At 41.7% G+C, this 25461-nt stretch overlaps 1 protein-coding gene across 4 annotated transcripts; it reads right to left on the reverse strand.

Annotated features, from left to right (window-relative positions):
* Positions 1–190: 190 nt before the first annotated feature.
* On the reverse strand, positions 191–23693 carry ipo8 (importin 8). Of its 4 annotated transcripts, none has more exons than XM_034673444.1 (26): positions 23287–23679; positions 21810–21891; positions 21558–21714; positions 21284–21442; positions 20954–21110; positions 20546–20635; positions 20343–20437; positions 20164–20248; positions 18746–18880; positions 18415–18514; positions 18234–18310; positions 17660–17776; positions 17476–17565; positions 16038–16064; positions 15729–15894; positions 15464–15624; positions 15132–15257; positions 14949–15024; positions 11629–11754; positions 11394–11491; positions 11206–11301; positions 9883–10103; positions 5032–5237; positions 4131–4355; positions 3238–3367; positions 191–1641 (listed from the first exon to the last, which is right to left on the reverse strand). In XM_034673444.1, coding segments are annotated over exons 1-26 (3087 nt in total). In that variant the 5' UTR covers positions 23371–23679; the 3' UTR covers positions 191–1640. The 4 variants fall into 4 exon arrangements, with proteins under 4 accessions (XP_034529335.1, XP_034529336.1, XP_034529337.1 ...); XM_034673445.1 differs by having other exon boundaries at positions 14958–15024; positions 23287–23370; XM_034673446.1 differs by lacking the exon at positions 16038–16064 and having other exon boundaries at positions 23287–23693.
* Positions 23694–25461: the final 1768 nt, after the last annotated feature.

Genomic DNA, 25461 nt, shown 5'->3' on the forward strand with positions numbered 1-25461 from the left:
CTTCCTGTTCTACAAGGAAAGGAATCACGATAATAGGACCAAGGTTAAAAAACACTGGAAAACCCCTTTAATGTCAGCATGCTAACACCTCCTTCTAACGCTCAGCTGCTACGTTTGTAATCTTGCTAATGCTAATTTCGTCAAAGAAGTAAAGAGTAAAAGAAGACTGAAAAACCAGAAAAAGGCGGGAAAATGTTACATGAACTTTTATGATTTTCTTAAATTAGTTCTGAAAACCGTTACAAAAACAAAATCCAGGAACAAACAAGGACAAAAAACCATCTCCCACTTTACATTTCATGTTTGACCTCCAGTCTTTCCCCTCAAGTCGTTCGTCTCAGGTCTCTGACCTCCAGTCTCTGATATCAAGTCTTCAACCTCAAGTCAATGACTTCCAGTCTTTCATATCAAGTCTTTGACCTCAAGTCAATGACCTCCAGTCTTTGACCTAAAAGTCTTTGACCTCAAAGTCTTTGACCTCAAAGTCTTTGACCTCAAAGTCTTTGACCTCAAAGTATTTGACCTCAAAGTCTTTGACCTCAAGTCTCTGACTTCCAGTCTTTGACCACCAGTCTTTGACCTCAAAGTCCTTGACCTCAAGTCTCTGACTTCCAGTCTTTGACCTCCAGTCTTTGACCTCACAGTCTTTGACCTCAAGTCTCTGACCTCCAGTCTCTGACTTCCAGTCTAAGACCCTAAGTATCTGACCTCAAGTCTTTGACCCCAATCTCTGACCTCAAATCTTGGACCTCAAGTCTTTCACCCCCAGTCTTTGACCTCAAGTCTAAGACCCCAAGTCTCTGACTTTGAGTCTTTGACCTCCAGTCTCTAAACTCAAGTCGTCAAGTCTTTGACCTCCAGTCTCTAAACTCAAGTTGTCAAGTCTTTGACCTCCAGGCAGTGACCAAGTCTTTGACCTAAACTTCTCACCCCCCTGCGGTCTTAAAACAAGGCACCCTGACAGAATCTGATCCTCCTCGTCGACCTATCACATCATGAGATGATAAAAAGTGATCAATTAGAGAGAGACAGAGACGAGCGCTTACAGTACGAACAAACACACACTCGGATGTGTTCCTCACACACACAAACACACACACACACACACACACACACACACACACACACACACACACACACACACACACACACACACACACACACACACACACACACACACACACACACACCAATTCACAGAAAAAGGACTGCGCTGTACAAGAACTTTAACAAATTCTGCTGGTCAGGGACATTAATATTTATAATGCAGTCCTCACACACACACACACACACACACACACACACACACACACACACACACACACACACACACACTCACACTCACACTCACACTCACACTCACACAGGCCAGCGGTCCTGTCCTGGTGATAGGAATATTCCAGTCTGGGCTCTTTGCAGGAAACCAGGTCCAAACTGATATAAGCTCCAGCTCCTCCCTCCTATTCTGATGGCATTCCCAGGACCTGGTTTGTCTGGGATCCTTTGAGTCCAATGTGGTCTGATCTGGTCTTAGATAATTCAAGTTGGGCTGAAATCTTCTTCAGGTCAGGTCAGACCGGCTCCTCTCTTCTTCATCTTCTTCATCCCTCCTCCTCTTAGTCTGCTGCTCGATCGTCTCCTCTGGAATAACACGAAACTCAGGTCAGGATGTTGATTACAACAGAATCTGATCTGGTCTGTCTTTAATGCAGTGACTTCCACAACAGAATGTGATGGTCTGTCTTTAATGCAGTGACTTCCACTACAGAGTCATGTCTGTTTTTAATGCAGTGACTTCCACTACAGAGTCATGTCTGTTTTTAATGCAGTGATCTCCACTACAGTCATGTCTGTTTTTAATGCAGTGACTTCGACTACAGAGTCATGTCTGTTTTAATGCAGTGATTTCCACTACAGAGTCATGTCTGTTTTTAATGCAGTGATTTCCACTACAGAGTCATGTCTGTTTTTAATGCAGTGATTTCCACTACAGAGTCATGTCTGTTTTAATGCAGTGACTTCCACTACAGAGTCATGTCTGTTTTAATGCAGTGATTTCCACTACAGAGTCATGTCTGTTTTTAATGCAGTGATTTGCACTACAGAGTCATGTCTGTTTTAATGCAGTGACTTCCACTACAGAGTCATGTCTGTTTTTAATGCAGTGACTTCCACTACAGAGTCATGTCTGTTTTTAATGCAGTGACTTCCACTACAGAGTCATGTCTGTTTTTAATGCAGTGATCTCCACTACAGAGTCATGTATGTTTTTAATGCAGTGACTTCCACTACAGAGTCATGTCTGTTTTTAATGCAGTGATCTCAGGGATGCATGTTGTTACCACACCTGGAAGCAGCTCTGAGGTATATATCCGTGCTGTTAGAGCTACACTGAATCATTCACACTTGTCTCAGCTTCAGCAGAAATTCAGAGAAGGCGACTTCACACCGAGACATCAGGTGATGATAGATAAACAAATTCAGTTTAAGTAGCAGCAGCCTGCTAATTAAAGTCTCGGTGTGTGATCACGAGCGTCTCTGAGCTCCGTCTATAAAAAGGAGGGGATGTTTTTAGAGATGAAGCTTCACGACGACAATCTGGAAGGTGTTCACTTCTGGAAACACTCAGCCAAACACAACAGGAATGTCGAGGTTATAAATATATTCTTACAGAGACGATACAGTTTAACTTTAAAACATTATTTTATGATCCGTCTCCTTTAAATCAAAGGTTTTAAAATGAAGAGGGGCGTTTTTACTCTGATAATAAAATCCCTCTAGTGTGACGGCTCAGCAGGATTTAAGGTTTGCTGAAATAAAACTTTTATTCTGAAGCTTTCCAGAGAATTAATGTTTGAAAATGAGAGAAAAGGTGATGCATGTAAGCGAAACATTCCTAGTAAAAACTTAAAAACCCTCATGGCCAATGCTCCAATCGGGAGACATTTCTTTAAAGAATCTGTCCGTCTGTATCCTGCAGCATGTGTGTGTTAATGTGTGTGTAAATATATTTATTATTTATTTTTGTATTTATTTATTATTATTTATTTTTCATATATGTTTTATTTGTATTATTTTATTATTGTTTATTTTAATATTAATTTTTTATTCTTTTTATTCTTTTTCATTGTTTATATTTATTATTAATTTATTTCATTTTTTCTGTCTGATCAATCATTATTATCATTATTATTATTATTATTATTATTATTGTTGTGTGTGTGTGCGTCCTCTCACCACTGGCCCTTGGCGGCCGTGCTCCTCCTCTGCTGCGAGATGCTGTAGATCTCCTGCAGCTGTTTCTTCTGGTCGTCGCTGAGCGGAGCCGTCAGACTCTGATACCAGGCTGCATCACCGTTCTGGACGCCTGTCAAACACAGGCGGGCGCGTTACACAGCAAGTGGCGTCTGTGGTGGTTAAATCCAAGAGGAAGCAACCTTCTGTTCTCATCATGAGTGACTTTAGTGTGAGAGGATACGTACACTCTTAACCCTTACACTCGTCCTACGTCCTTCCCTCTCTTCTATAAATACCAAGCTCCAACCTCAGATGTTAAAAACTGCAGTACCTAAAGTGTCCACTTGAGGCTTGCTCCAAAAGATCAGGGGACGCCATACACTCTCATGTTTAATCCGGCTCTGAAGATTAGCTTTTTAACATGTTTACAGACAGGTACAAAACCCAGATTTGGTGTGACTAGCTGATTCATCTCTACATTCACACTGTATGGTGGATGATTTTTTTCATGATACGTTGGTTTTGAAGATATTAAGGTTACGAGTTTTGCATAATTCGGGCAGTGGCTGGCTTGAGTGACAAGTGTTGCACTACAGCTTTTAGTGAAGAGGCTAAAGGCCGGCCTCTTAAACTCTTTTTGTACTAAAGTTAGGTTAAATAAATTAACTAGAGAAAGTTTTTAAATTCCTACATAAAGTCAGGGTGAGATGATTCATTGACACAGCAGAAATTATTTAAGACTTCCCCCTGAGCGAGTGGACAAGGGTGGCGCTATTTATACCATGTGACCGGTGCAAAACAATAATTGTGACAGGATGAGTTAAAGCGTCCAAGGTTGAGGGAACAGCAGACGAATCAAACACACACTGTAGATAATCATTCAAGTATCTTACGGAGGAGCGCGGCGGTGAAGAACTTGTACTCGTCCTCCCCATTGTCGTAGTCCAGAGGCGTGCTGTACTCCTCCAGAGGCGTCCCCTCGAAGCCATCTTCGTCCCAGTAGTCGTCCTCGTCATCGTCATCGTCGTCGCCGCCTCCCTGACCCGCCGGCATGCCGCACTGCTGCTGCATGACGTTGCAGTTCTCGTTCACCTCGTCTTCGTCGCTCGGGATCTCCTCTGCAAGGACAGACAGTCGGAGGTTACTCATTTAAAATACTCGCTCATGCTTTCCAGTAACTTCATTTAAAGCTGACATGCAACAGTGTCTGCGTTGCCGTAATAATTCTGTTGGCTGCAAAGATGTACATATATAATTATGAAATTAACCCTTTAATTACTGAAGAGAAAACAACAACTCATGAGTTGGTGTGATGAACCCTGCAGACGTACAAGCTCCTCTCTCTCCATCAGGATTCTCATCTTACTTGATATTTGCTCTGTAACATAATCCTTTAACACTCTTCCTCATGATTGAAGTCATATTTCAAACCTTGACACATTCTCTGGATGAAAATGTGAGTTTTTTCATTAAGAATACGCCATTCTGAAGCGTTAAATGAGGTGAAATCGATGCATTTTAAACACCAGGCCGCAGAAGAAACCTTCAGCCGTCTGCAGCGTGGCGCCAAGTTAATTTATCAGCCTGCCCCAAAAGAAGAAGACGAGGTTCAGGAATCTAATTCTTTTACGCTCGAGTGAAGGAAGGAAGAGCCAGCAGGGGTTAGGAGTAAATGCGGAGCAGCTAATTTCAGCTCAGCAGAGAAGCCGAGGATCTCATTTCATTAGTGTCACGACTACGCTACTTTCTCTTCTAGCCTAACTCATCCTGCGTCAGCTCCTCCACGTTTCTCACCGTTCTGGTCTTCATCCTGCGTCCCCGCTCGGGCTAGCAGGTCGGGTTTGTTGGTGAGGCGAGAGGCGTAGAGGTGTTTGAGGCCCAGGAACAGGAGCAGGACAGAGGGGACGATCTGACCGGCGACTCCCTCCAACACCGCCGGCCGACTGGGCAGCTCCATCAGCATGCTCAGGCCGATGATGCACATCTTACGGTCGTGGAGCCTGAGGAGAAGATCACAGAGTCTGGAAATAACAGGGTTCCCACTCTTTTCCAGAGATCATTTTCCAAGACATTTCCAGGACATTTTCATTGATGATCAAGCTGGTATGACAATCTAAATTTAGTTCCTAATTTAGTTCCTAAATAGTCTAATATGTTCCTCTCGGTGGAAGTCTACATTGAAAGACATGTAGTCTATGGCTATCAATGAAATCATCTCTTACATACTTAAAAATTATGGCAAATTGATAATAGAATAATGCAACCACAGATGTACAGCACTTCACTTTATTAGTGCAACCAAGTAACAATGATGGGCAACATCTCAGCTTTCTCTTTTCTCAAAAAATATAAAATGAGCCAAGAAAAAAACAAAAGAGCCAGCAAAGTAATCAGGAAGCTGCCTTACTGAAATAATCAAATAATAATAATGATCAGAGGATCAGTGCTTTAATGACCTAAATAGAACTGAATGACAAAAATGGCCGCAAATGTTTCTCAACTCAACTCAAACTCAAAATATATCTGCTTAATCATGATATTCATCCTGCTAAGTGGTTGATATAAAACAAAGCAAATGTCACGTTTTTTTATTTGAGTTACCGTAAACTTTGAAAAAATCGAACCGGTGTAAAGACGCACTCTGTATTTGAAGATCTCCCAGATATTTAAAAAAATGTAAACTGTCTTCCTGCATGGCGATGTCTATTATGATCAGCAATGTCTACAACATGGAGTTTCTGTGCAGCTGTGTCGCTCTTTTTGTTCCGTTTGTTTTCACTATCGGGAGTTTGCACTCCCACTAGCTAGAGCAGGGGTTCTCCTGCTCTTACAGGTGAGAAAATTGTCCATGGCCCGCTCATAATTGTAACACAGATTAAGCACATTAGTGATGTGTCATGATCAAAAGCTGCGGCTCTGAGAGACGATGCTTTAAGAGCCGGCTTGCATCGAGAGAGCGAGCCAGCTCCCAGTTTTTTCCTTTCGCTGCTTAGCTCTCACAGTGTTCAGCACCAGCCTGCTCACAGCAGAACTTTGTTTTGATTGGTCAGCATGGCAGCCATGTGGCCAATCACATGCAAGGATATAGGATACAGGTGATGGAGGGGAGGCTGTGTATCCTGGCTTCATCTGTTCCTTCGGAGAGAGTCTTCTTGAAGACAGGGCAAATGTTCAATAAGAGGAGAAATGGGATCAGCCCATCCAAACTGAGGCATCTGATTTTTCTCAATGCCAACCTGAGGACATTAATAATGTTTGCTTGAGCTTGGTTCTGGTTCTGGTTCTGTTTGCTTGAGTTTGGTTCTGGTTCTGGTTCTGTTTGCTTGAGTTTGGTTCTGGTTCGGTTCTGGTTCGGTTCTGGTTCGGTTCTGGTTCGGTTCTGTTCTGGTTCTGGTTCAGTTCTGGATCGATTCTGCTTCGGTTCTAATTCGGTTCTGGTATGGTTCTGGTTCGGTTCTGGTTCGGTTCTGGTTCGGTTCTGGTTCGGTTTGCTAAAGTTTGGTTCTGGTTCTGTTTGCTTGAGTTCGGTTGTGGTTCGGTTCGAGTACGGTTTTGTTCTGGTTCGGTTCTGGTACGGTCCTGTTCTGGTTCGGTTCTGGTTCAGTTCTGGTTCGGGTCTGGTTCGGTTCTGGTACGGTTCTGCTTGGGTTTGCTTGAGTTTGGTTCTGGTTCTGTTTGCTTAAGTTTATATCTAGTTCTAAACCTAACCCTAATCATAATCCTAACCCTAACCCTAACCATAACCCTAATCCTTACACGAACCCTAACCTTAACACTAATCACAACCCTAACCCTAACTCTAATCCCAACCCTAACCCTAATCATAACATTAACCCTAACCCTAATCCCAACCCTAACCCTAACCCTAATCCTAACCCTAAACCCTAATCCTAACCCCAACCCTAATCACAACCCTAACCCTAACCCTAATCCTAATCATAACCCTAACCCTAATCACAACCAAAACCCTAACTCTAATCCCAACCCTAACCCTAATCATAACATTAACCCTAACCCTAATCCTAACCCTAAACCCTAATCCTAACCCCATCCCTAATCACAACCCTAACCCTAATCCTAACCCTAATCCTAATCCTAACCCCAACCCTAATCCCAACCCTAATCCCAACCCTAACCCTAATCCTAACCCTAAACCCTAATCCTAACCCCAACCCTAATCATAACCTTAACCCTTATCCTAACCCTGCCCCTAACCCTTATCATAATCCTAACCCTAACCCTATTTACAACCCTAACTCTAATCCAAACCCTAATCACAACCCTTACCCTAACCCTAAGAATGGTTTTGTAACAGAATAAATGCACCAAATCGGACAATTATAAGTCTTCTCATAAAATCACTGTACGTAAAAGGGTTTTCAACACAAACCATTATTTTTTTCAAAGTCAAGGTTAAATATATGCCTACAAAAGATCCTAAATTAAGAGCCGTTCCGGAGTCAAAAGAGCCGGGTCTTCTTTGGGAGCCGAGTTAAAAGAGCCGGCTCTCTGTAAAGAGCCGAACTTCCCATCACTAAAGCACATGCTTACTACCATTTGCACTCTTCGTTTCCCTTTGAACTATTTGTATTGTAAAACGTATCAATGTAAATACTTCAGACCTGTACCATAGTGATAAACAGAAAAAACTTCAATTTGAATCAAGTAAATACCACTTGTATACTTTAAAACAGAGGGTCATTTCATTCCTTGTGGACTCAACATGACAACATTTATACTTTGCAAGTAATTGATCTTAAACGCTTTCAGAAAATTAACAGTAGCAAGACTCACATATCCCTTCGAGCCACCAAACGGTATCATAACAATAGTGTATGCTGTTTTGTAATGACACAGCACAATTTTATAATTTATTACAAATGTATTTACATTATATCACAGACCCCCATGCTATGGTTCGCAGACCCCCAGGGGTCCCAGGACCCCATTTTGAGAACAACTGAGCTAGAGTACGGTAATTGAGTTCTCAGCCTGCAGAGAAAGTTGTGAGGCACAGACCCCCAAGCTCTCTGCCCGACTCCACTGGTCACACTATAACTTAAATATAAGGTTATTTGAATCAAAAGAGCACTCTACAAGGTTCATGTACCATAATAATAGACAATATACGCTGTCGCTGTCTTTTCCAGCACGCACGCAGCCATGTTGGAATAATTTTCCAGGACTCTGGGTGCATCTCAAAGCTCTAAACGTCCATCCTCCCGTCTCTTCCTCGCCTCTCTTCCTCGCGTCTTAGTCCCGCCCACCAGAGATGCGAGGAAATGAAACCAGAGGCGAGAGGAGAGAGGAGATTTGCATTTAGAGAAATGAGACGTCCTCTCCTCCGGAGCGTTACGTGAAGCGACGTCGGTTTGTGATGACGGCTTTAACAGCTGTTTGTGTCTGCACACATGTTCACTGTAATAACTCTGATAAATATAAACAGTAACAGAGCTCTGTCTCTGTGTTTACCTGTTCAACACACACCTGCACATGAAGAGAATCAGCTCTCTGTTTATTCTGTCCTAAAGCATCACGGATCGATTTACCGGTAAAATGCCTCATTATTAAATTATTTATTACTTTAAGGGAAAATAGAAACCATGCAACTCTTTTCAAACCCTGTGCTCATTAATGATCAGCCTCGTATGAAACTTTATTAACCTGACTGGAAATATAACAAGTGTTTTTACTAACAGACAAACTTTACTGTCAGACTTCCCTTCATGAAGAAAACGAGAAGAAATGGGGAAACTAACAGGAGGAATAACTGATCATTAATATATATTCTATCAATGATGTTAGACTCTATTACTCTATTTCATTAGACAGTGAATCTGACAAAAACAATCAGATATAACATAATCCACCCTCTGTTATATTGAATTTATGATTTTGCGATCAGTATTTTGTTTTTAAAATTCATGTCAAACACCTTTCAATCTCAGCTCATCACACACAGACTGTTTAGAAACTGACGGATGTTTATGATCTGTTTCAGGGCACCCTTAATGACTGTTTTAAGGTCCATCTGTTCTCTGTTATTAAAATCAGCTGATATTAAGTTTCGGTTAAGTCCGAGCCGCTGCAGCGTCCAATCGGTGAGTGATATTCGATAAGGGGGCGTGTCTGTCAGAGAAAACACTTCCGCAAAGTCTGCTCTCGTGTTTCCTCGATTATCCCTCCTCGGATCAGTCTCCTCGCTCCTCGCTCCTCTCTCCTCCAGCAGCGTTTAGAGCTTTGGGACTCAAGTTAAAATGGCGCGTCAGTAAGTACTTCCGGTTCGACCGAGGAGCGAGGAGCGAGGAGACTGCAGTTTAGAGCTTTGAGATGCACCCTCTATGTGATTTTCCAGGACATTTGACTTTTTCTCCCATTTTCCAGGTGTTTTCCAGTACTGGAAAACTGGTCAACTGTTTTCCAGGTTTTCCAGGTTTTCCAGGACACGTGGGAACCCTGTAATAAGTTACTGAGCTGAAACCAACCGGGGATCAGTCTGTAAATGTTTCACTCTAGGTTTTAAAATCTGTCACTTGGTGTAGGCCGCTCAGCTTTAGAATCAGAGCAGACAACAGAGTGTGTGAGTGTGCAAGAAATTGCAGGTTCAGGACTTTAGAGACGAAACACAACAACACAGATTCCTACCCGAGGAAGAACTCAGTGTCGTTCATCCACTGGTTGATGAAGTGTGCTGTGATAGGCTGCGGGTTGTGTTGGAAGTGCATGTTGTCGAGTGTGTGGATGAGCAGAGCCGGGTTGTAGTACAGAGCGGCGATGGCCACCTGCAGACACATCGTCCTCAGCTCACTGGACTTCACGCCCCGCATCAGACGCTCCAGCACGACCTCCACGAACAGAGGGATGCACTGCAGAGTGAGAAACATACAAACATACTCAGTATCCAAGTATTTAGACGGCTGAGATTGTTGCAGGATGATCTTCAAGAACTGAAGATTCAAGTTAACTTTCAAACAGGGGCTGACCTCTCAGTGTGACTTTGTGACGAGGGTTAATTCAACCTGAGCTCAGACTCTCAGGCTCACCGTGTCTTACTCAGGTCAGCCCGGCCTCTCGCTCACTTTTTAGACGGAGTCCTGAGGAAATGCTACATTCAAATTCATGCTAGTTTTCCGTGACTACCACCCTAGCTTTAAGCTAAAAGTTCTGCAAAATGACTGAAAACGATCAAATGAATGGACTTTTTTTTCTCAATAAAGATACTGGAAAAAATACGGAAAAGATATTTGAAAGATCCAATGTTTACATGAAAACGACAGAAGGTGCAAATTTTTTTTAAGTTTATATTTTTGGCCTTTTTGCCTTTATTTGATAGGACAGCTGAAGAGAGACAGGAAATGTTGGGAGTAGAAAGTGGGTGAAGACATGCAGGAAATGGTCGACCGGCTGGGAATCGAACTGGCGACCACCTGCGACGAGGACTGTAGCCTCTGTATATGGGGCGCCTAGATCGCTAGGCCACCAGCGCTCCTAGGTGCAGCTTTTGTGATAAATTTCGTTCTGACTGAATCTACATTTAACAAATGAAGAGTTCAGATTGTGCAGAGATGCATCAGTTAGCAGATTATATTCTGAAGATGCACATGAACAGTAGCCCAAACAAGAATCATGTTATCATCATTCTTATGTTTTTTCATTCCCATTAAAAACAGGATTCATTCAACTGTTGCGTTATTATTTTTGCACATTTAGTCCTAACTTAAATTAGATAGATAAATAGATAAATGATGAAATATAAAATCTTAAAAAGAATCAAGAGTGACTAAATGATGAGCAGTTCTCATTGAGCTTTGAATAAATGGTCAAGATAAATAACTAAAATTTAAAATTGGTTGGATAGTGCAAAACATTCAGCTCGTACTCCAACAGCTGAAATATAACCAAACTGAGAACCAAAAGTTTATGAAGCTCAGATTTAAAAAAGTAAAAATGCAGTGTCCTGATCCCGACCTGGTCGATGCCTCTCCCTCTGCACTGCAGGATGATCACCTCCAAGAGTTTGGCAGCATGGCACTCTGCATCCTCGCCTGCGTCTACAGTCAGCACCTGCAGCAGGTCAAAGGTCACAGCAGTTACTCTGGGAACATTTCATACATACAGTAACTGAGAGAGGAAGGAGGAGACGCTCAGAGGCTGACCTTTTTGCACATGTTGTAGATCACCTCTAAGTGCTTGGGGTTGGACAGCAGCATGTCGGTGTCCACTGTGACGTAGTTGTGCAAAAGAGGCATCATGTCTGCAACACAAAATCAAACACACACATACACATACACACAACCAGTCGTTCATAACCTGCTGTGAGTAAAAGGGATTTATAAGATGCAACCTGGGAGATACAATTCTAAATAAACGGTTTAATCTTGTGAGACGAACCTGTGAAGTAGTCGAAGCAGTCGTGCTGGAAGACCTCATACAGGACGCCGAGGAGCTGCCACATCTGAGGGGAGATGGTCTGACAGGTGAGCCCGAACGCCAGAGATAGGATCTCCTCGTAGAACTCTGCAGAGGACGAGAGGACAGAGGATTACAGAGACATAAACACCTCATCGTGTGATTCTTTAGCCTAAGAGGGATGATGATGTTTATGAAGTCCTGGGATCATCGAGTAAATCAGATTTTAAGAAGTCAGTTTGGAAAGTGCAGTGAACACATGTCCTTGAACACATCATCCTGCACCGACTTTCATCAAACACTTAACGTCCTGCTCATAGTGAAACTAGTTCATGCATCAGGGCTGACACTTGATGGTGTCACCAGAGTCCATCTCAGACGGTCTGGGAGGCGCTGGAGTGTTAAGACGAAACACAACATGATGGAGGACCTCCTGCCGAGAGTCCAGGAGAGTGCACTCACACTTAATATAAAAAATGACAGTTCTGTGTCACAGAAATGATAACCTCAGAGACAGGCTCGGGAGAAAGGGTGGAACATAATCGTTCCAAACCACAGGCCGAAGCGGACACGCCTCCCCCTCTGACAGGAGCCAGGGACAGATCTCTGATCCAGGACGGCACACCTCAGAGACTCTCAACAACACAGCAAAGCTTTTAAAAAAAGGAAGAGATAAAAAGAGGACGAGCTGCAAGAACTGAACTGGTCTCTCTCGGCTGACAGCTTAACAGATGGTTCTGAAACTGGCTCCTTCTCGCTGAGGGGACAAACACAAACTGAAGACGACTCAAAAACTCTCAGATCAGCAGAGACTGTGAGGAAAGCTTCTCCGTAACGTCTGTTGTTTACCCACATTTACAGCCAAGAGTGTCTCTGTTGTACATATATTTAAAAAAGGGTCTAATGATGTTAAAGGGATAGTTCGTGGAGCATGGGTTGCATCATTCTCCAATAAAGAAACAGTGAGAGCTGAAGACGGTCCTCTATTCTATGATGCTGCAGGGGACTCATATGTGAGCCGCTGAAGTTCTATTGAGCTCTCTGGGTTACTCACCTGTTCTTACTGTAAATGACCCTTTAGAGGTTGGATATTTATGTTGGGCCTTTATTTGTATTTTATCTGACCCTTCTTTGATACTTAATTTGGTTTTCTATTTATTTTGTGTTGATATCATTTTATATGTTTTTATTTATTTATTTAGTTTGCTTTTCTTCTGCTGTCTTGTTTTGTTTTGCTTTGCCTAAAATACATGTGTTGTTGTACTTGGCTTGTTATGCTTGGCTTGCCTTGTTAAGTTGTTCTGCTGTTTGTCAATGTTTTTTTGGTTGATACATGTTGTGTTGTGTTCCAATAAAAAAATATATATATATATACATTTTGTGTTGATTGTTGTAAATGTTTTTTGTGGGCTTTTATTTTGAAGGCACATTTGCCACTTTCTCCCCAAATAACCGGACATAAACAAACAAACAAACATAAACTTACTGTATTTAGTGGTGTTTTGTTCCTGAATAGTTTATGAGACTTTGTTTACGTTTAGTTGCACTGGCTGATAGCCTGGCTGCTAACAGCTAGCTTACCCTAGCCTAGCTTGTTGCAGAAGAAAACCTGTAACACCTAGAATGATTATTTTTGTACTTTTCCGTATTTAAGGCCTTCAATTCTTTATTTGCTGATATGTTGGATTATTGGATTAACAATTTTGTTTTTATCCTAAATGTTTGCATTGTTTTTAGAAGTTATTGACCTTGATAACTACAAAACAATTACGGTATTTAAATGCTTTTAACTTGTCTTGTGTCAATGCTGTAGATATTATTGCTTGATTTTGGTGTATTGGTAAAGGGTTTTATATATTTCTTTCTTCTGTTCTGTGACATAACGGCACAGCTATCAGGAAAATAAAGATTTCAATAAATACAGTTCTAACGAGTTCAACTGACTAGCTAGCTTGGGATGCTACACTCACATTTACCATACACCATCTGCTGTCACATGCATGCTGTCTTTCATCGCCTCATTGAAACATTGAAGTAACATAAGGAAACAAACTCCAACAGATGATAAAATCTGGCAGCAGATGTAAAGATGCCTGAGGAGGATCGTCTCTCTGATGTTAAGGTCTGTGTTGATGTGTTCAGATCCTCCGGCTCCTCCTCTGGGAACAGTGTGATAAAGGGTCCGAGCTGTGGTGAAGACTCAGAGGAGCGAGAGGAGTCTGACCTCTCTATCTTTCATTATGTTCATTATGACCCTCTCCTGCTGCTTTATCTGCCTCTGCATGAACGCAGCCTTTCATCCAGGCAGCAGGAGGTTATCAGTTAATCCATTCATTAACAGAGCGGGGACCATCCAATGCTCCAGCAGGCAAAGTGCTCCGATTAACAGGATTACACACACACTCACACACTCACACACTCACACACACACACACACATACACACACACACACACACACACACATACACACACACACACACACACACACACACACACACACACACACACACACACACACACACACACACACTCTTGCTTACTTAGACACAGATACTTTCACTGCCTCATTAGTTTGAATCTTAAATACCAGCAAACATTAGCACCCTAAATTTATTCCTCCTACATTCTCAGCTGTGTTGTGCTCATATTTTCTCAAACCTTTAAGTCCACCTGATCACTGAACACATCAACTACCAGTGGTATGAACCTGAAACAGAAACAATCATCATCATTTCTGATGCTGCGTTCCAGGTAGTCAGGAAATCTAAACGCTGATTGTCTTTAGTGACACAGCATCAAGCAGATTTGTGTCTCTGTGTAAATGTTTGATCTAGAACAGATTGTTATCTGCTCTTCATGCAGATATCTGTTCATAGAGAGAAAGATTAACAACCATGGGAGCTGGGATTGTGTTATTCCTGCTTTTGCTCTCCATACAGACTCCAAAAACTGCTGACATCTGATTGGTCAATACTACTGAGACTGCAAACAGAAAACCAGACCATTTCTCAGGAGGACAAAACCTGATTTTAAAACAGAACTCCCCCACAGGGCTTCAAGCAAACTCAGACTGGATGAAAAGCTGTGCCTGGACAGACCTGAAGGACATAAAAACCTGACCCTGCAGAATCACCTGGTTCATAAGATAAAGTTCAGACCTGTGATCGATAATCAACACTTTCACAGTTTTTACTGTAGTGAGAGAAGTTCAAGTCAAAGCAGCAGGAATATCAAACTGAGCGTGTGTGTGTGTGTGTGTGTGTGTTAATGTAATTAACACTGGACGCCCGTGCACACACACCTGCCATACCTATGATGGGCTTCTGCAGGACCAGACCGATCACCTGCAGGCAGATCCCCTCCAGCTGCTGAGTGATCTGAGAAGAACAGAACACATGTAGCATTAAATATCTGCGACAATGTGTGTGTGTCTGTGTGTGTGTGTGTGTGTGTGTGTGTGTGTGTGTGTGTGTGTGTCTGAGACCTCCTTGTGGTCCTCCATTACGGTGAGGATGGTGTCGATGGTGCTGAGGATGCCCAGGGCCATGACTGTTTTATCCTCGTTCTCCTCGTACTCCTCGCTCTGAAGGACTCTGGTGAAGATCTCCGCCTACCACACACACACACACACACACACACACACACACACACACACACACACACACACACACACACACACACACACACACACACACACACACACACACACACACACACACACACACACACACACACACACACACACACACAGGTTACACACACTTCTAGACAACACATGATTAATTCTGTAGCATCAGTTTCGTGCTGCGTACCCACCAGGTTCTGAGTCATGTCCACAGCAATGGCCGCCACCTCTTGGTTGTACTCGCAGATCATCTTCTGGATGACGTTGGTGAGGTCGTCGTTCTCAGTCTCTTTCACCACGTGCAGAAGCTCCTGCATGACGGGCCGGATGTACGGCCTGATGTACAGCTTAGCTACTCGCACAAACGCAGAGAGAGAGAGTGTGTGAGGCGTGCTGGAGTGCGTCATGGTATCCTCCTTCTCCTCTGAATAACAAGCTCCTTTCTCCGTCACGCACCTTGTTCCTGGTTGCTGACCAGCGTCTGCAGGGCGATCGCGGCCTCCACCTTCACGGGCATCTCTTTGTCGTCGATCAGATCCTGTTTGACCAGCTCCACGGCGTTCCTCAGCACCACCTCGTCGTGGAAGCGCAGCGGGCTGAAGCAGTGGAGCACCCAGCACGACTGACGAGGAACACAACAGAACAATAGCACGTTTTAGTTCACTATCTCCTCAGTGACGTTACATCCTCACAGCGCCCGTGCCGCCCCACCAGGTGTGTCAGATCTTAAAACACCTGCAGTGGTGAAGACGTAAAGAGACTCACATTGACCGTATGGATGACCCAGCAAGACTGTAGGAAGAGTTAAAGCAATGAGACACACACTAATACACACACAGCTGCTCAGTGTGTGAGGATATGATTGTATGTTTTTCAGCAGCAGTGTGGCACCATCTGCTGGACACATGCAGCACTACATCAAAACATAAATGCACGTCACCTTTTTAACTGAGCTACAGTTTTTCTTCTGGGGCTTTTAAAAGTTATTCTCAGTGTCTAATCTTTAATGTTGACGTATTTCTGCTCCTATCAGACGGCCCATCGTTTCTTTGTCTACATTCATCTTAATAATTATGTAATTATTTTTTTTGGACATTGCATGGATGTGTTCATTCTAGAAATAAGACAATAAGTTAAATCAGTTCCAACCAAACATTTAACTACAATAAAAACTTGCAGAGGAAATATTTAGTGATTTAAAGACAAGCTGAAACTTGACAAGGTGGTTTATGTCAATTATTTTGTTTTTGTATGCGTCATTATGTTCTTAATGTTTATGTTTTTATTTAGTTCAGTCAGGAACTCTCTCTTCAAAATCACTACGATCAGCATGCAGTAAGTTCTATTTGGCAGTATGGCTCTGTGCTGGGAGCTCCCCGTTCCTCCATGTGCCTACGTGGAACGCAAAAGCTTGAGGCGGGGAGAGCAGTAGCAAAGACCCCTGTGTATAGAACAGAGCGAGCATCAGGACACTGGTGAAATCAAACACAGCAGAAAGGGGGAGCTGGGTAGAGGAGGGCAGGCTGGAGCAGCTCGCACATGTTGCTGTTTGCTGATTGGATGTGTAGATGTGATCAGCTGATCGGGGCAGAGCTTGACTTTGTGGCCTGAATTAACCAGTGTTTAAATAATTGACGTAGTATCTGTTCCTGAACGCTGTTTTGAAGCCAATCGGCAGCAGCAGCCATATTGGCAATGTTAAACTCAACCAAATTTAGTGTGAGGTAAAGAGGCGGGGTTTGAACCTCCTAGCCAACAGCTATGTGTTCCAGCCTGTCAGTGAAGTCAGTCATGTCCTTATTTGGGAAAAAACTCGTAATCTTAATATCTTCTGAACTGTCGCTTTATAAAAAAATTCACCCCCGTACAGTGTGTGCCGATAGAGAAATTAGCTACTTAGACCCAAGCCGTTTTTTTAACCAGGCTGTAAACATGTTTATTAATGCTGCAAAGATCGGCTTTCTTGAATTGGTGTGTATGTGGTTTCTGGTGTTTCTGTAGCCAGCCTCAAGTGGCTAACACTTCTGCGTGGGCTTCATATTTTGAGACTGGAGGTTGCTGCTTGGAATTAACGCCATGCTGTATTTTAAGGTTTAGTTTCCACGTGTTTTAGTTTAGGTGAACATGTTTTCTTCAGAGCGTTTCAACACCCATCTCTGTTACTTTGTCTAAACCTGCACACAGAGATAAAACCTTCACTCACCCTGGCTCTCAGATAACCCATCGGAGAGTTCAGAAGAGGGAAGACGTAGTTCTGCAGCATCAGCTCCATCTGCTCCCTATACGCCCGCTTCTGCACAAGGAGACACACAGAGAGAACAGCTCAGAGAGGATTCAAACACACGAGAGCAGAGCTGCAGCGTATCTGTACTGCGGTTCACATGTACCTTCAGTAAGAGCTCAGCGAGGGCGCCGATGCAGTGCAGTGCCCCGTCCTTCCTGCGGGGGTCAGCAGAGGGGTCCATGAGGATCTGGTGGCAGAACTCCATGATCTGAGGAAGAACCTAAAGAGAAGAAACACAAGTTTACGATTATCATCCCGTTTATTAGAACGTTTCTATGACTGGGAGATGCAGCTGAAAGTCTTTTTATTCAATGTGGGGAAAAACTTGTCAAGTATATTTATTTAAAAAGCTTTAACTGAGAAATGCAACCACTACTGCTTTCCTTCTGTGTGGAGCTACGCAGATATGTATGGAGACTTTTCAGCTGCAAGATTCTGCAGGGGATGGAGGTCAAAGCGATGGTTAAATGATACGAATTCAAAAGAAAAAGTACGCTGAAAGTGATGTGGAGTTAATGCTCAATGTGAGTTCAAAACAAGCAAAAACTTTCATATCACTCATGCAAATTGTCTGTATTTAGATAGCTGGTTGGTACATCTTTAAATTTAGTAAAAGAAATGTGCATTAAGATTTCAAATCTTTGTGCAAAGTTGCCGTTCAAGGATTCTCTCCTCACCTCTTTTCTCTTGCGTGCAGCTTTACACAGGAGACTCTGTGCAGCCGTGGCTGGTAGGGCGTGATCATCGTAGAGGTCTGCAGCACAGACAAACACACACTCTTACTCTCAGAAACTGCATCAAAACACAGAATCAAAAACAAGGCAGAGATCCTCCTCGATTGAGTGTCGGAGTACTCACTGAACTTCATGTGGATGTACTCGTACGGGTCTTCCTGCCACAGCTTCTCGTCCTCGTCTTTGTAACACATGAGAGGGAAGATGACCTCCTGACAAATGGCCTGGAAGAAAGGAAGCACAGTGTGAGGTGAGACTGAGAAAATCAGGAGCTTAAAGCTTTAAAGTTTTGAGTTTTACTAATAAAAATAAATGTTGAAAAAAACTGAAAAGAGAGTCGTTATAATTCCCATTATTACAGACTGCAGAGTTTAGCCCCTCTACATCTCTTAAAGCTGCAGAAACTTTGTATTAACAGCTACAGGAAGCCATCTCTGTATGAATGCATGTCCTACCTGCATGTGCGGCTTCATCTGTTTCCAGGTGAGTGAGTGAGACAGGGCCTGGTTCAGGTAGTTGAGGCACTGCTGCAGGACGCGGGGGGTGACGTACTGCTTCTGTCGGTGCTGGTCCACCACCTTTAACAGCACCTGAATGGACACACACAATTCAGGCTTCACAGTCCTTAAACACTGCAAAGGATTCTGACACGCTTCTATAAAATTGTCTGAGTAAACACTCTCACTACAATTTCATGACAAATGTGATGCAAACCTTCAATATAAAGTTCATTATGAAGGCAGGTTTATTTCTCTGGTGTGTCAAGGAAACTCAAGGTGTTAGAATTGATTAAAATATGCCTTTAAAAAAATAAAGAATAAAAAAGTAGCAAAAAACAGACACTGAAATAAAAAATGTAATTATTTAGAATAAGATATTTAAAAAACATCTGTAAAAAGTGTTTGAAATAATTAATTAGGTTTTTATAAGTTATTTTATTTGAATTCAATCATTTAAGTGATAAACGTGTCCATATAACAATCACAACGTACATTATACATTATTTTGTTTTTCACTGAAATTTAAAAAAAATAAGTTGTATAATGCAATAATATATATTTTTGACTAATTTTAATTTATTTTTTCTCTTTCCTGTTTAATCATTATCATCTCTATTTAAATCATTACATTTATTTAAGTTTTTATATAACTCTAGTACAATAGTCGTATAATATAATAGTATAAATATCATATATTAGAAATTATAAACATATTTCTCCTTTGCATTAATTTTTTTCTCTTTCTTTTTATCATTATTAACTCTATTTTAACTATCATTTTGTACATATTTTTTATTTATTTAAGTTTTTTATACGACTGTAGTATAATAGTCATATAATAATATAAATATTCTATATAGTGTAATCATAAACATTAACATATCTCTATTTGAAATATTAATAATGTGTTTTTTTTATTTAACACTTGTATGATAGTCATATAATGTAATAATATATATATATTTTAATTATATTTATATATATTTCTCCTTTTTATCTTTCTTTTTTCATTATTATTTGTATCACTATTTTAATTATTTTGGTACGTTTTTTTTTGTTCATTCTTTAGTAAAAAAAAAAAGAATTTAATAAATCTGTTTAAAACACATAAATGTACATTTCAATATTGGACCTGTATTGTAAAGGTTGATTTTAGTTATTAAAAACAAATCTTGAAAAGACAAAAAAAACAGCTGTTATGATTCCTGTCATTATTATAACAAGATGAGATTTTAAAGTTTATATCAGAGTTCTATAATTCACTTAAATGTAGTCGTTTAATTGAATTTCAGAGAAGTAGCTGTGAAAAAAGTCAGTTCTCAGACTCTCCTCTCTCTGATGTGTAACAAATTACATATATAAAAAATGCTTACCTGCTGTAGTCCCACCGCGTATGTCTTCAGGAAAAAGTCTGCGAACTCGTAGTACTCCTTCGTCACATTTCCAGGGCTTCCGTACCTGTGAATCAGAGCAGAAGCACGTGATTGGCTACAGCTGATTATGATGACGACAGATCTACTTCCTGCTGATCTGAGAGCAGCTCTGGACTCACCGCTCGAACAGTCTGGTGATGATACGCAGCGCCCACTTCTTACACTTCCACCACGCCAGCTCAGGACGGTCGTCTTCGTCCACCTCCAGCGTCTCCTGAAACACAGAGGGACAGTCACATGACTGTGGTGTGCACTGGGAGTCAGTGTGTGTGTGTGTGTGTGTGTGTGTGTGTGTGTGTGTGTTTGTGTGCGGGCATCTTACAGCTGGAACGTCCCGGTCCATGATAGCTCTGAGGATTTCCATCCACTGAGTCATCACGGTGTTGTTGATCAGCTGGAGGGGCAGCGAGTACTGCAGGGACCAACGAGAGATACATGCTATCACTACCACCATCATCATCATTATTATCACCATCATCATCATCATCATCAATCAGACACACCAACAAGGCCCTTTAAAGACACGTAGAACGCTGTGTTGCTGACTCTTCTGCGTGCCGAGTTCAGGGTCAGATATAAGAATCAGTTTGTTTGGCTCTCTTCAGACTCAACAGAAATGTGGTGGTCTTTGTTGCAGATCTAAAAGTCCCACTTCTCATCACTCTTCTCCAGGAAGGTTTGAGTCTGATTTGTTTACACTGGTCAACACACAAACAAAACACACACACACCTGTACGAGTGCGTGGAAGATCTTGAGGATCTGTTTCTGGATGAGGACTGAGAAGATGGTGGAGTCCACCAGCAGCTGACCGACGAGCTGCTGAATCCTTGGGAGGAATATCTGCATCGCTGCCAACAACGGCTCCCTCTCGTCTGCCTTCCTGTACCTGATGCGTACACACATACACACACACTTATTTAAAGAACCCACATCCTTCCCTTTAAACCACCTTAAAGCTAATATGACCTTATTAGGGACTCAGGTCATCTGTGGATGTGATTTCGGGGCTATCACCTGCCACAGAGGGACGCTGGGAAAAAACACCAACAGGTGACTCACTCATATGTTTTGACCAGCTGGTACAGAGCCAGCAGGCTGCCATACCAGCTGCCGCTGCTCTGGGACTGCAGGTACATGCCGATCTTGTCCACGATGGCGGTCCAGCGTCCGGGGAAGTCGTGTTTGATGATGGCTCGCAGGCACATCGTCAGCTGGGCGCTAGAAACAATGGCAACATGGCGTACTTTACTTTGAGTCAGGTGTTATTCATTCAGTGTGTCACAGATTTTACTATGGAGGGTGTGTGTGTGTGTGTGTGTGTTCCCTCTCTCACCGTATGGACTCCGGGCAGCGGATGATGCTTTCCACAATGTTGTCTCGGATCTGCTGCCGGTCGTTCTCGTGGATGTTGAAGGGAAACACAACCTCGCCCAGAGACGGCTCCCTGTCCTGCCAGTACTGACTCACCATGTTCTTCAGGTAGATGGCCGCTACACACAAACACACAGTCAGGGGTTCATGTGGGTCACAGGTACAGAATCGATGTTAGCTTTATGAGGACAGCAATTTCATTTTGGGGTCTTACCTGCCTGACGAACAGGAAACTCCACCTGCTCCGACACGATGATCTGAAGCAGCGTCGGAGCAAAGTTGATGATCTTGTAGGACTGAAACACAAACCAGACTCCGTTTTTAATGCAGTGACTTCCACTACAGAGTCATGTCTGTTTTGAATGCAGTGACTTCCCCTACAGAGTCATGTCTGTTTTGAATGCAGTGACTTCCCCTACAGAGTCATGTCTGTTTTTAATGCAGTGATCTCCACTACAGAGTCATGTCTGTTTTTAATGCAGTGATTTCCACTACAGAGTCATGTCTGTTTTTAATGCAGTGATCTCCACTACAGAGTCATGTCTGTTTTTAATGCAATGATTTCCACTACAGAGTCATGTCCGTTTTGAATGCAGTGATCTCCACTACAGAGTCATGTCTGTTTTTAATTCAGTGATCTCCACTACAGTCATGTCTGTTTTGAATGCAGTGATCTCCACTACAGAGTCATTTCTGTTTTTAATGCAGTGACTTCCCCTACAGAGTCATGTCTGTTTTTAATGCAGTGATCTCCAATACAGAGTCATGTCTGTTTTTAATGCAGTGATTTCCACTACAGAGTCATGTCCGTTTTGAATGCAGTGATCTCCACTACAGAGTCATGTCTGTTTTTAATTCAGTGATCTCCACTACAGAGTCATGTCTGTTTTGAATGCAGTGATCTCCACTACAGAGTCATTTCTGTTTTTAATGCAGTGATTTCCACTACAGAGTCATGTCTGTTTTTAATGCAGTGATCTCCCCTACAGTCATGTCTGTTTTGAATGCAGTGACTTCCACTACAGTCATGTCTGTTTTGAATGCAGTGATCTCCACTACAGTCATGTCTGTTTTGAATGCAGTGATCTCCACTACAGAGTCATGTCTGTTTTGAATGCAGTGATTTCCACTACAGAGTCATGTCTGTTTTGAATGCAGTGATCTCCACTACAGAGTCATGTTTGTTTTGAATGCAGTGATCTCCACTACAGAGTCATGTCCGTTTTGAATGCAGTGATCTCCACTACAGAGTCATGTCTGTTTTTAATGCAGTGATCTCCCCTACAGTCATGTCTGTTATTAATGTAGTGATCTCCACTACAGAGTCATGTCTGTTTTGAATGCAGTGATCTCCACTACACAGTCATGTCTGTTTTTAATGCTGTGATCTCCCCTACTGAGTCATGTCTGTTTTTAATGCAGTGACTTCCACTACAGAGTCATGTCTGGTTTTGATGCAGTGAATTCCACCACCGAGTCATAATGCTTCATGATGGTGGCCTCCAGCTACCCAGGGTTCAGTTTATCTTCCAGGCCTGATATAAATCCGGATCCAGAACTACCAGGCCGACACCGATCCTGATCACACACACACGGCCTGCCCTCCTCCACAAACACCGGCATCAAACCTTGACCACAGCGGTCCCTGGACCCCCGCCCCCCCCCGCCCTTCCTCGCCCCGGCTCACCAACCTGATTGAGCTCATTCTCCGCCGCTATCCTCAGGTTCGGGTCAATGGTCCCCTTCAGAGCCTGGATAATCCGGTTCGGATCCATGAGTGTTTATGTCCACGGTCCCCTTCGTGTTGTCCTCATAAACAACCCGCGTGAGCTCGAGTCCAGCCGTTAGATCAGTCCTCCGAGAACAACAAACACAGACACACTGCTCACTGCCTGCCGGAGAAGAAGCTCGAAGACCCGCTGAAATGTCCCCTTAAAGACGCTGCTGTGGGTTCATTGTGGAGGAAGAGCGGATTTTCTTTCTGTCAAACTCCGACTAGCTTGACGGTGAACCGAGGCCCTGCCCCGTTTTACCGGCAACCAACCGTCGGAGGACGTAAAACAATGTAAACAGTCAATTTACGTTGTTTCTCTTCTTCTTCGTTGGAATTAAAAAGTGGCATTACAACCAGCGCGAACGCGAAATACCGCCACCTGCTGGATCACCGCTCAACATACCGAGTTGCGGTGTTTATCTCAAGTATGCCACCGTTTTATTGTAATTCTACAGTTTTATTAATTTAGTTTACAGTTTGGCATCTTTTACTCCACTTTTAGTCACTATTTTTAGAACTATCCAGCCCCCATGAGGACTGTAGCTGTTATTGCTAGAGCAAGTGTTTTTAAATTATTTTTAAAATAATTTACAGTCACTCAGTTACAAGTCTATCTCACAAGAAAAATAATATCTGTACCTGATTATTATGATAAAAACAGATACAGGAAACAAAGAAGAAAAAAATAACAATTGAGTCTATGTGGTAAGATTTATTAAGACAACTTTTATATAAAGTTTTAGCTTCTGATAGTCATTCTTCTTTGTTAAAAATGTAAAGATAACATAAAACTGTTGGAAATATATATATATATTCTCTCTTTTTATTCATGTGTCTCTGTATGTTTGATCTTGTTCCTTCAGTGTTGTATTTCTGTATAATACTTTTGTGTAATCAATAAAATACTAAATGACAACATATATAAAAAATAATGGAAATTAATGTACCTAATTTATTCATAAACTTTACACAAGCTCTGATGTTAACTTATTTTCTTCCATTATATGCGTACTTATGCAACAAAACTGTGATTAATTACTTATATTAGTAAACTATTTTGTGAAAAATCTGATTTTATGGGTAGAAAAGGTGAAGAAATAAAAAGTTATCAATTAATTAATATAATCATATTCAAATAAGCAGATGTATAGGCAAATGACAATTATCCCTTGCTAAAAATGTCTTGATGAATTCAAGTATTTTTTGATTTCCTATGAAGTATCCGTTTCCACAAACACACTTTCAAAGAGAAATCAACATAAACTGCAAGTGTGAAGATGTATTGCATCAAGTATTTTGCCGATATCCTAGTTTTATTTTCTGTGAACTTACTTTTATTTATTTTGAATGTAGCGTTGATGTTTGGAATACATTTGTGTGGCATCAAGGAAAGTTAACATCTCTGACTACACAAAAATTCTAATTTAGTGAATAGCTCAAAATTTGTAAAGTGAACTTTAATTTGACTAAATTATTTTGCGATAAAAGCCCCGACACTCTAGTATAACCTCCCAGAGGATATCCAATTGGCAGACTCTTTATCCCCTTTTAAAAAACACATTTTTATAGGTGTACTTTTACAGGAGAGGTTATTTTAATCCTCATGATGCTGCCTTTATTCCCTTTGGACAACTTCAAAAGGCAGGATTTTATATCCTCTTTGACTGTTTTTCTTTGGTTTGTTTCATTCTTCTGACTTTGTTTTATTTCATTTTATTCTATTAGGTTTTTTTTGTTTTTTTAAACTTGTTTTAATCATTTTCATCTTTCATGGTCTACCCTTTTTACCTTTTTGCAGCTCTTATGTTGCTTAACTCCCAGCTGTTTTGTTTTAAATTATTCAAAAAGTATTCCTCATATTTCTCTTATTTTTTGTATTTGTTTAATCTTTTCTTTTTCATTTGTGAAGCACTTTGAAACCCTGTTTTGAAAAGTTATATCAATAAAGTTTATTATTATACTCCCTGAACATGAGTAAGTGTTTCTGCAGCTTACTTTTGCAGTTGTAGGCGAGAAACTACAATAAAAGATCAAAATTTTAAGGTTCTGTGAGCAACTTTTGATATGTCGATTTGGCTCCCCCTTTGGCTGA

The sequence above is a fragment of the Notolabrus celidotus genome, chromosome 21 (genome assembly GCF_009762535.1).
Source record: "Notolabrus celidotus isolate fNotCel1 chromosome 21, fNotCel1.pri, whole genome shotgun sequence".
In the NCBI taxonomy this organism is placed as follows: domain Eukaryota; kingdom Metazoa; phylum Chordata; class Actinopteri; order Labriformes; family Labridae; genus Notolabrus; species Notolabrus celidotus.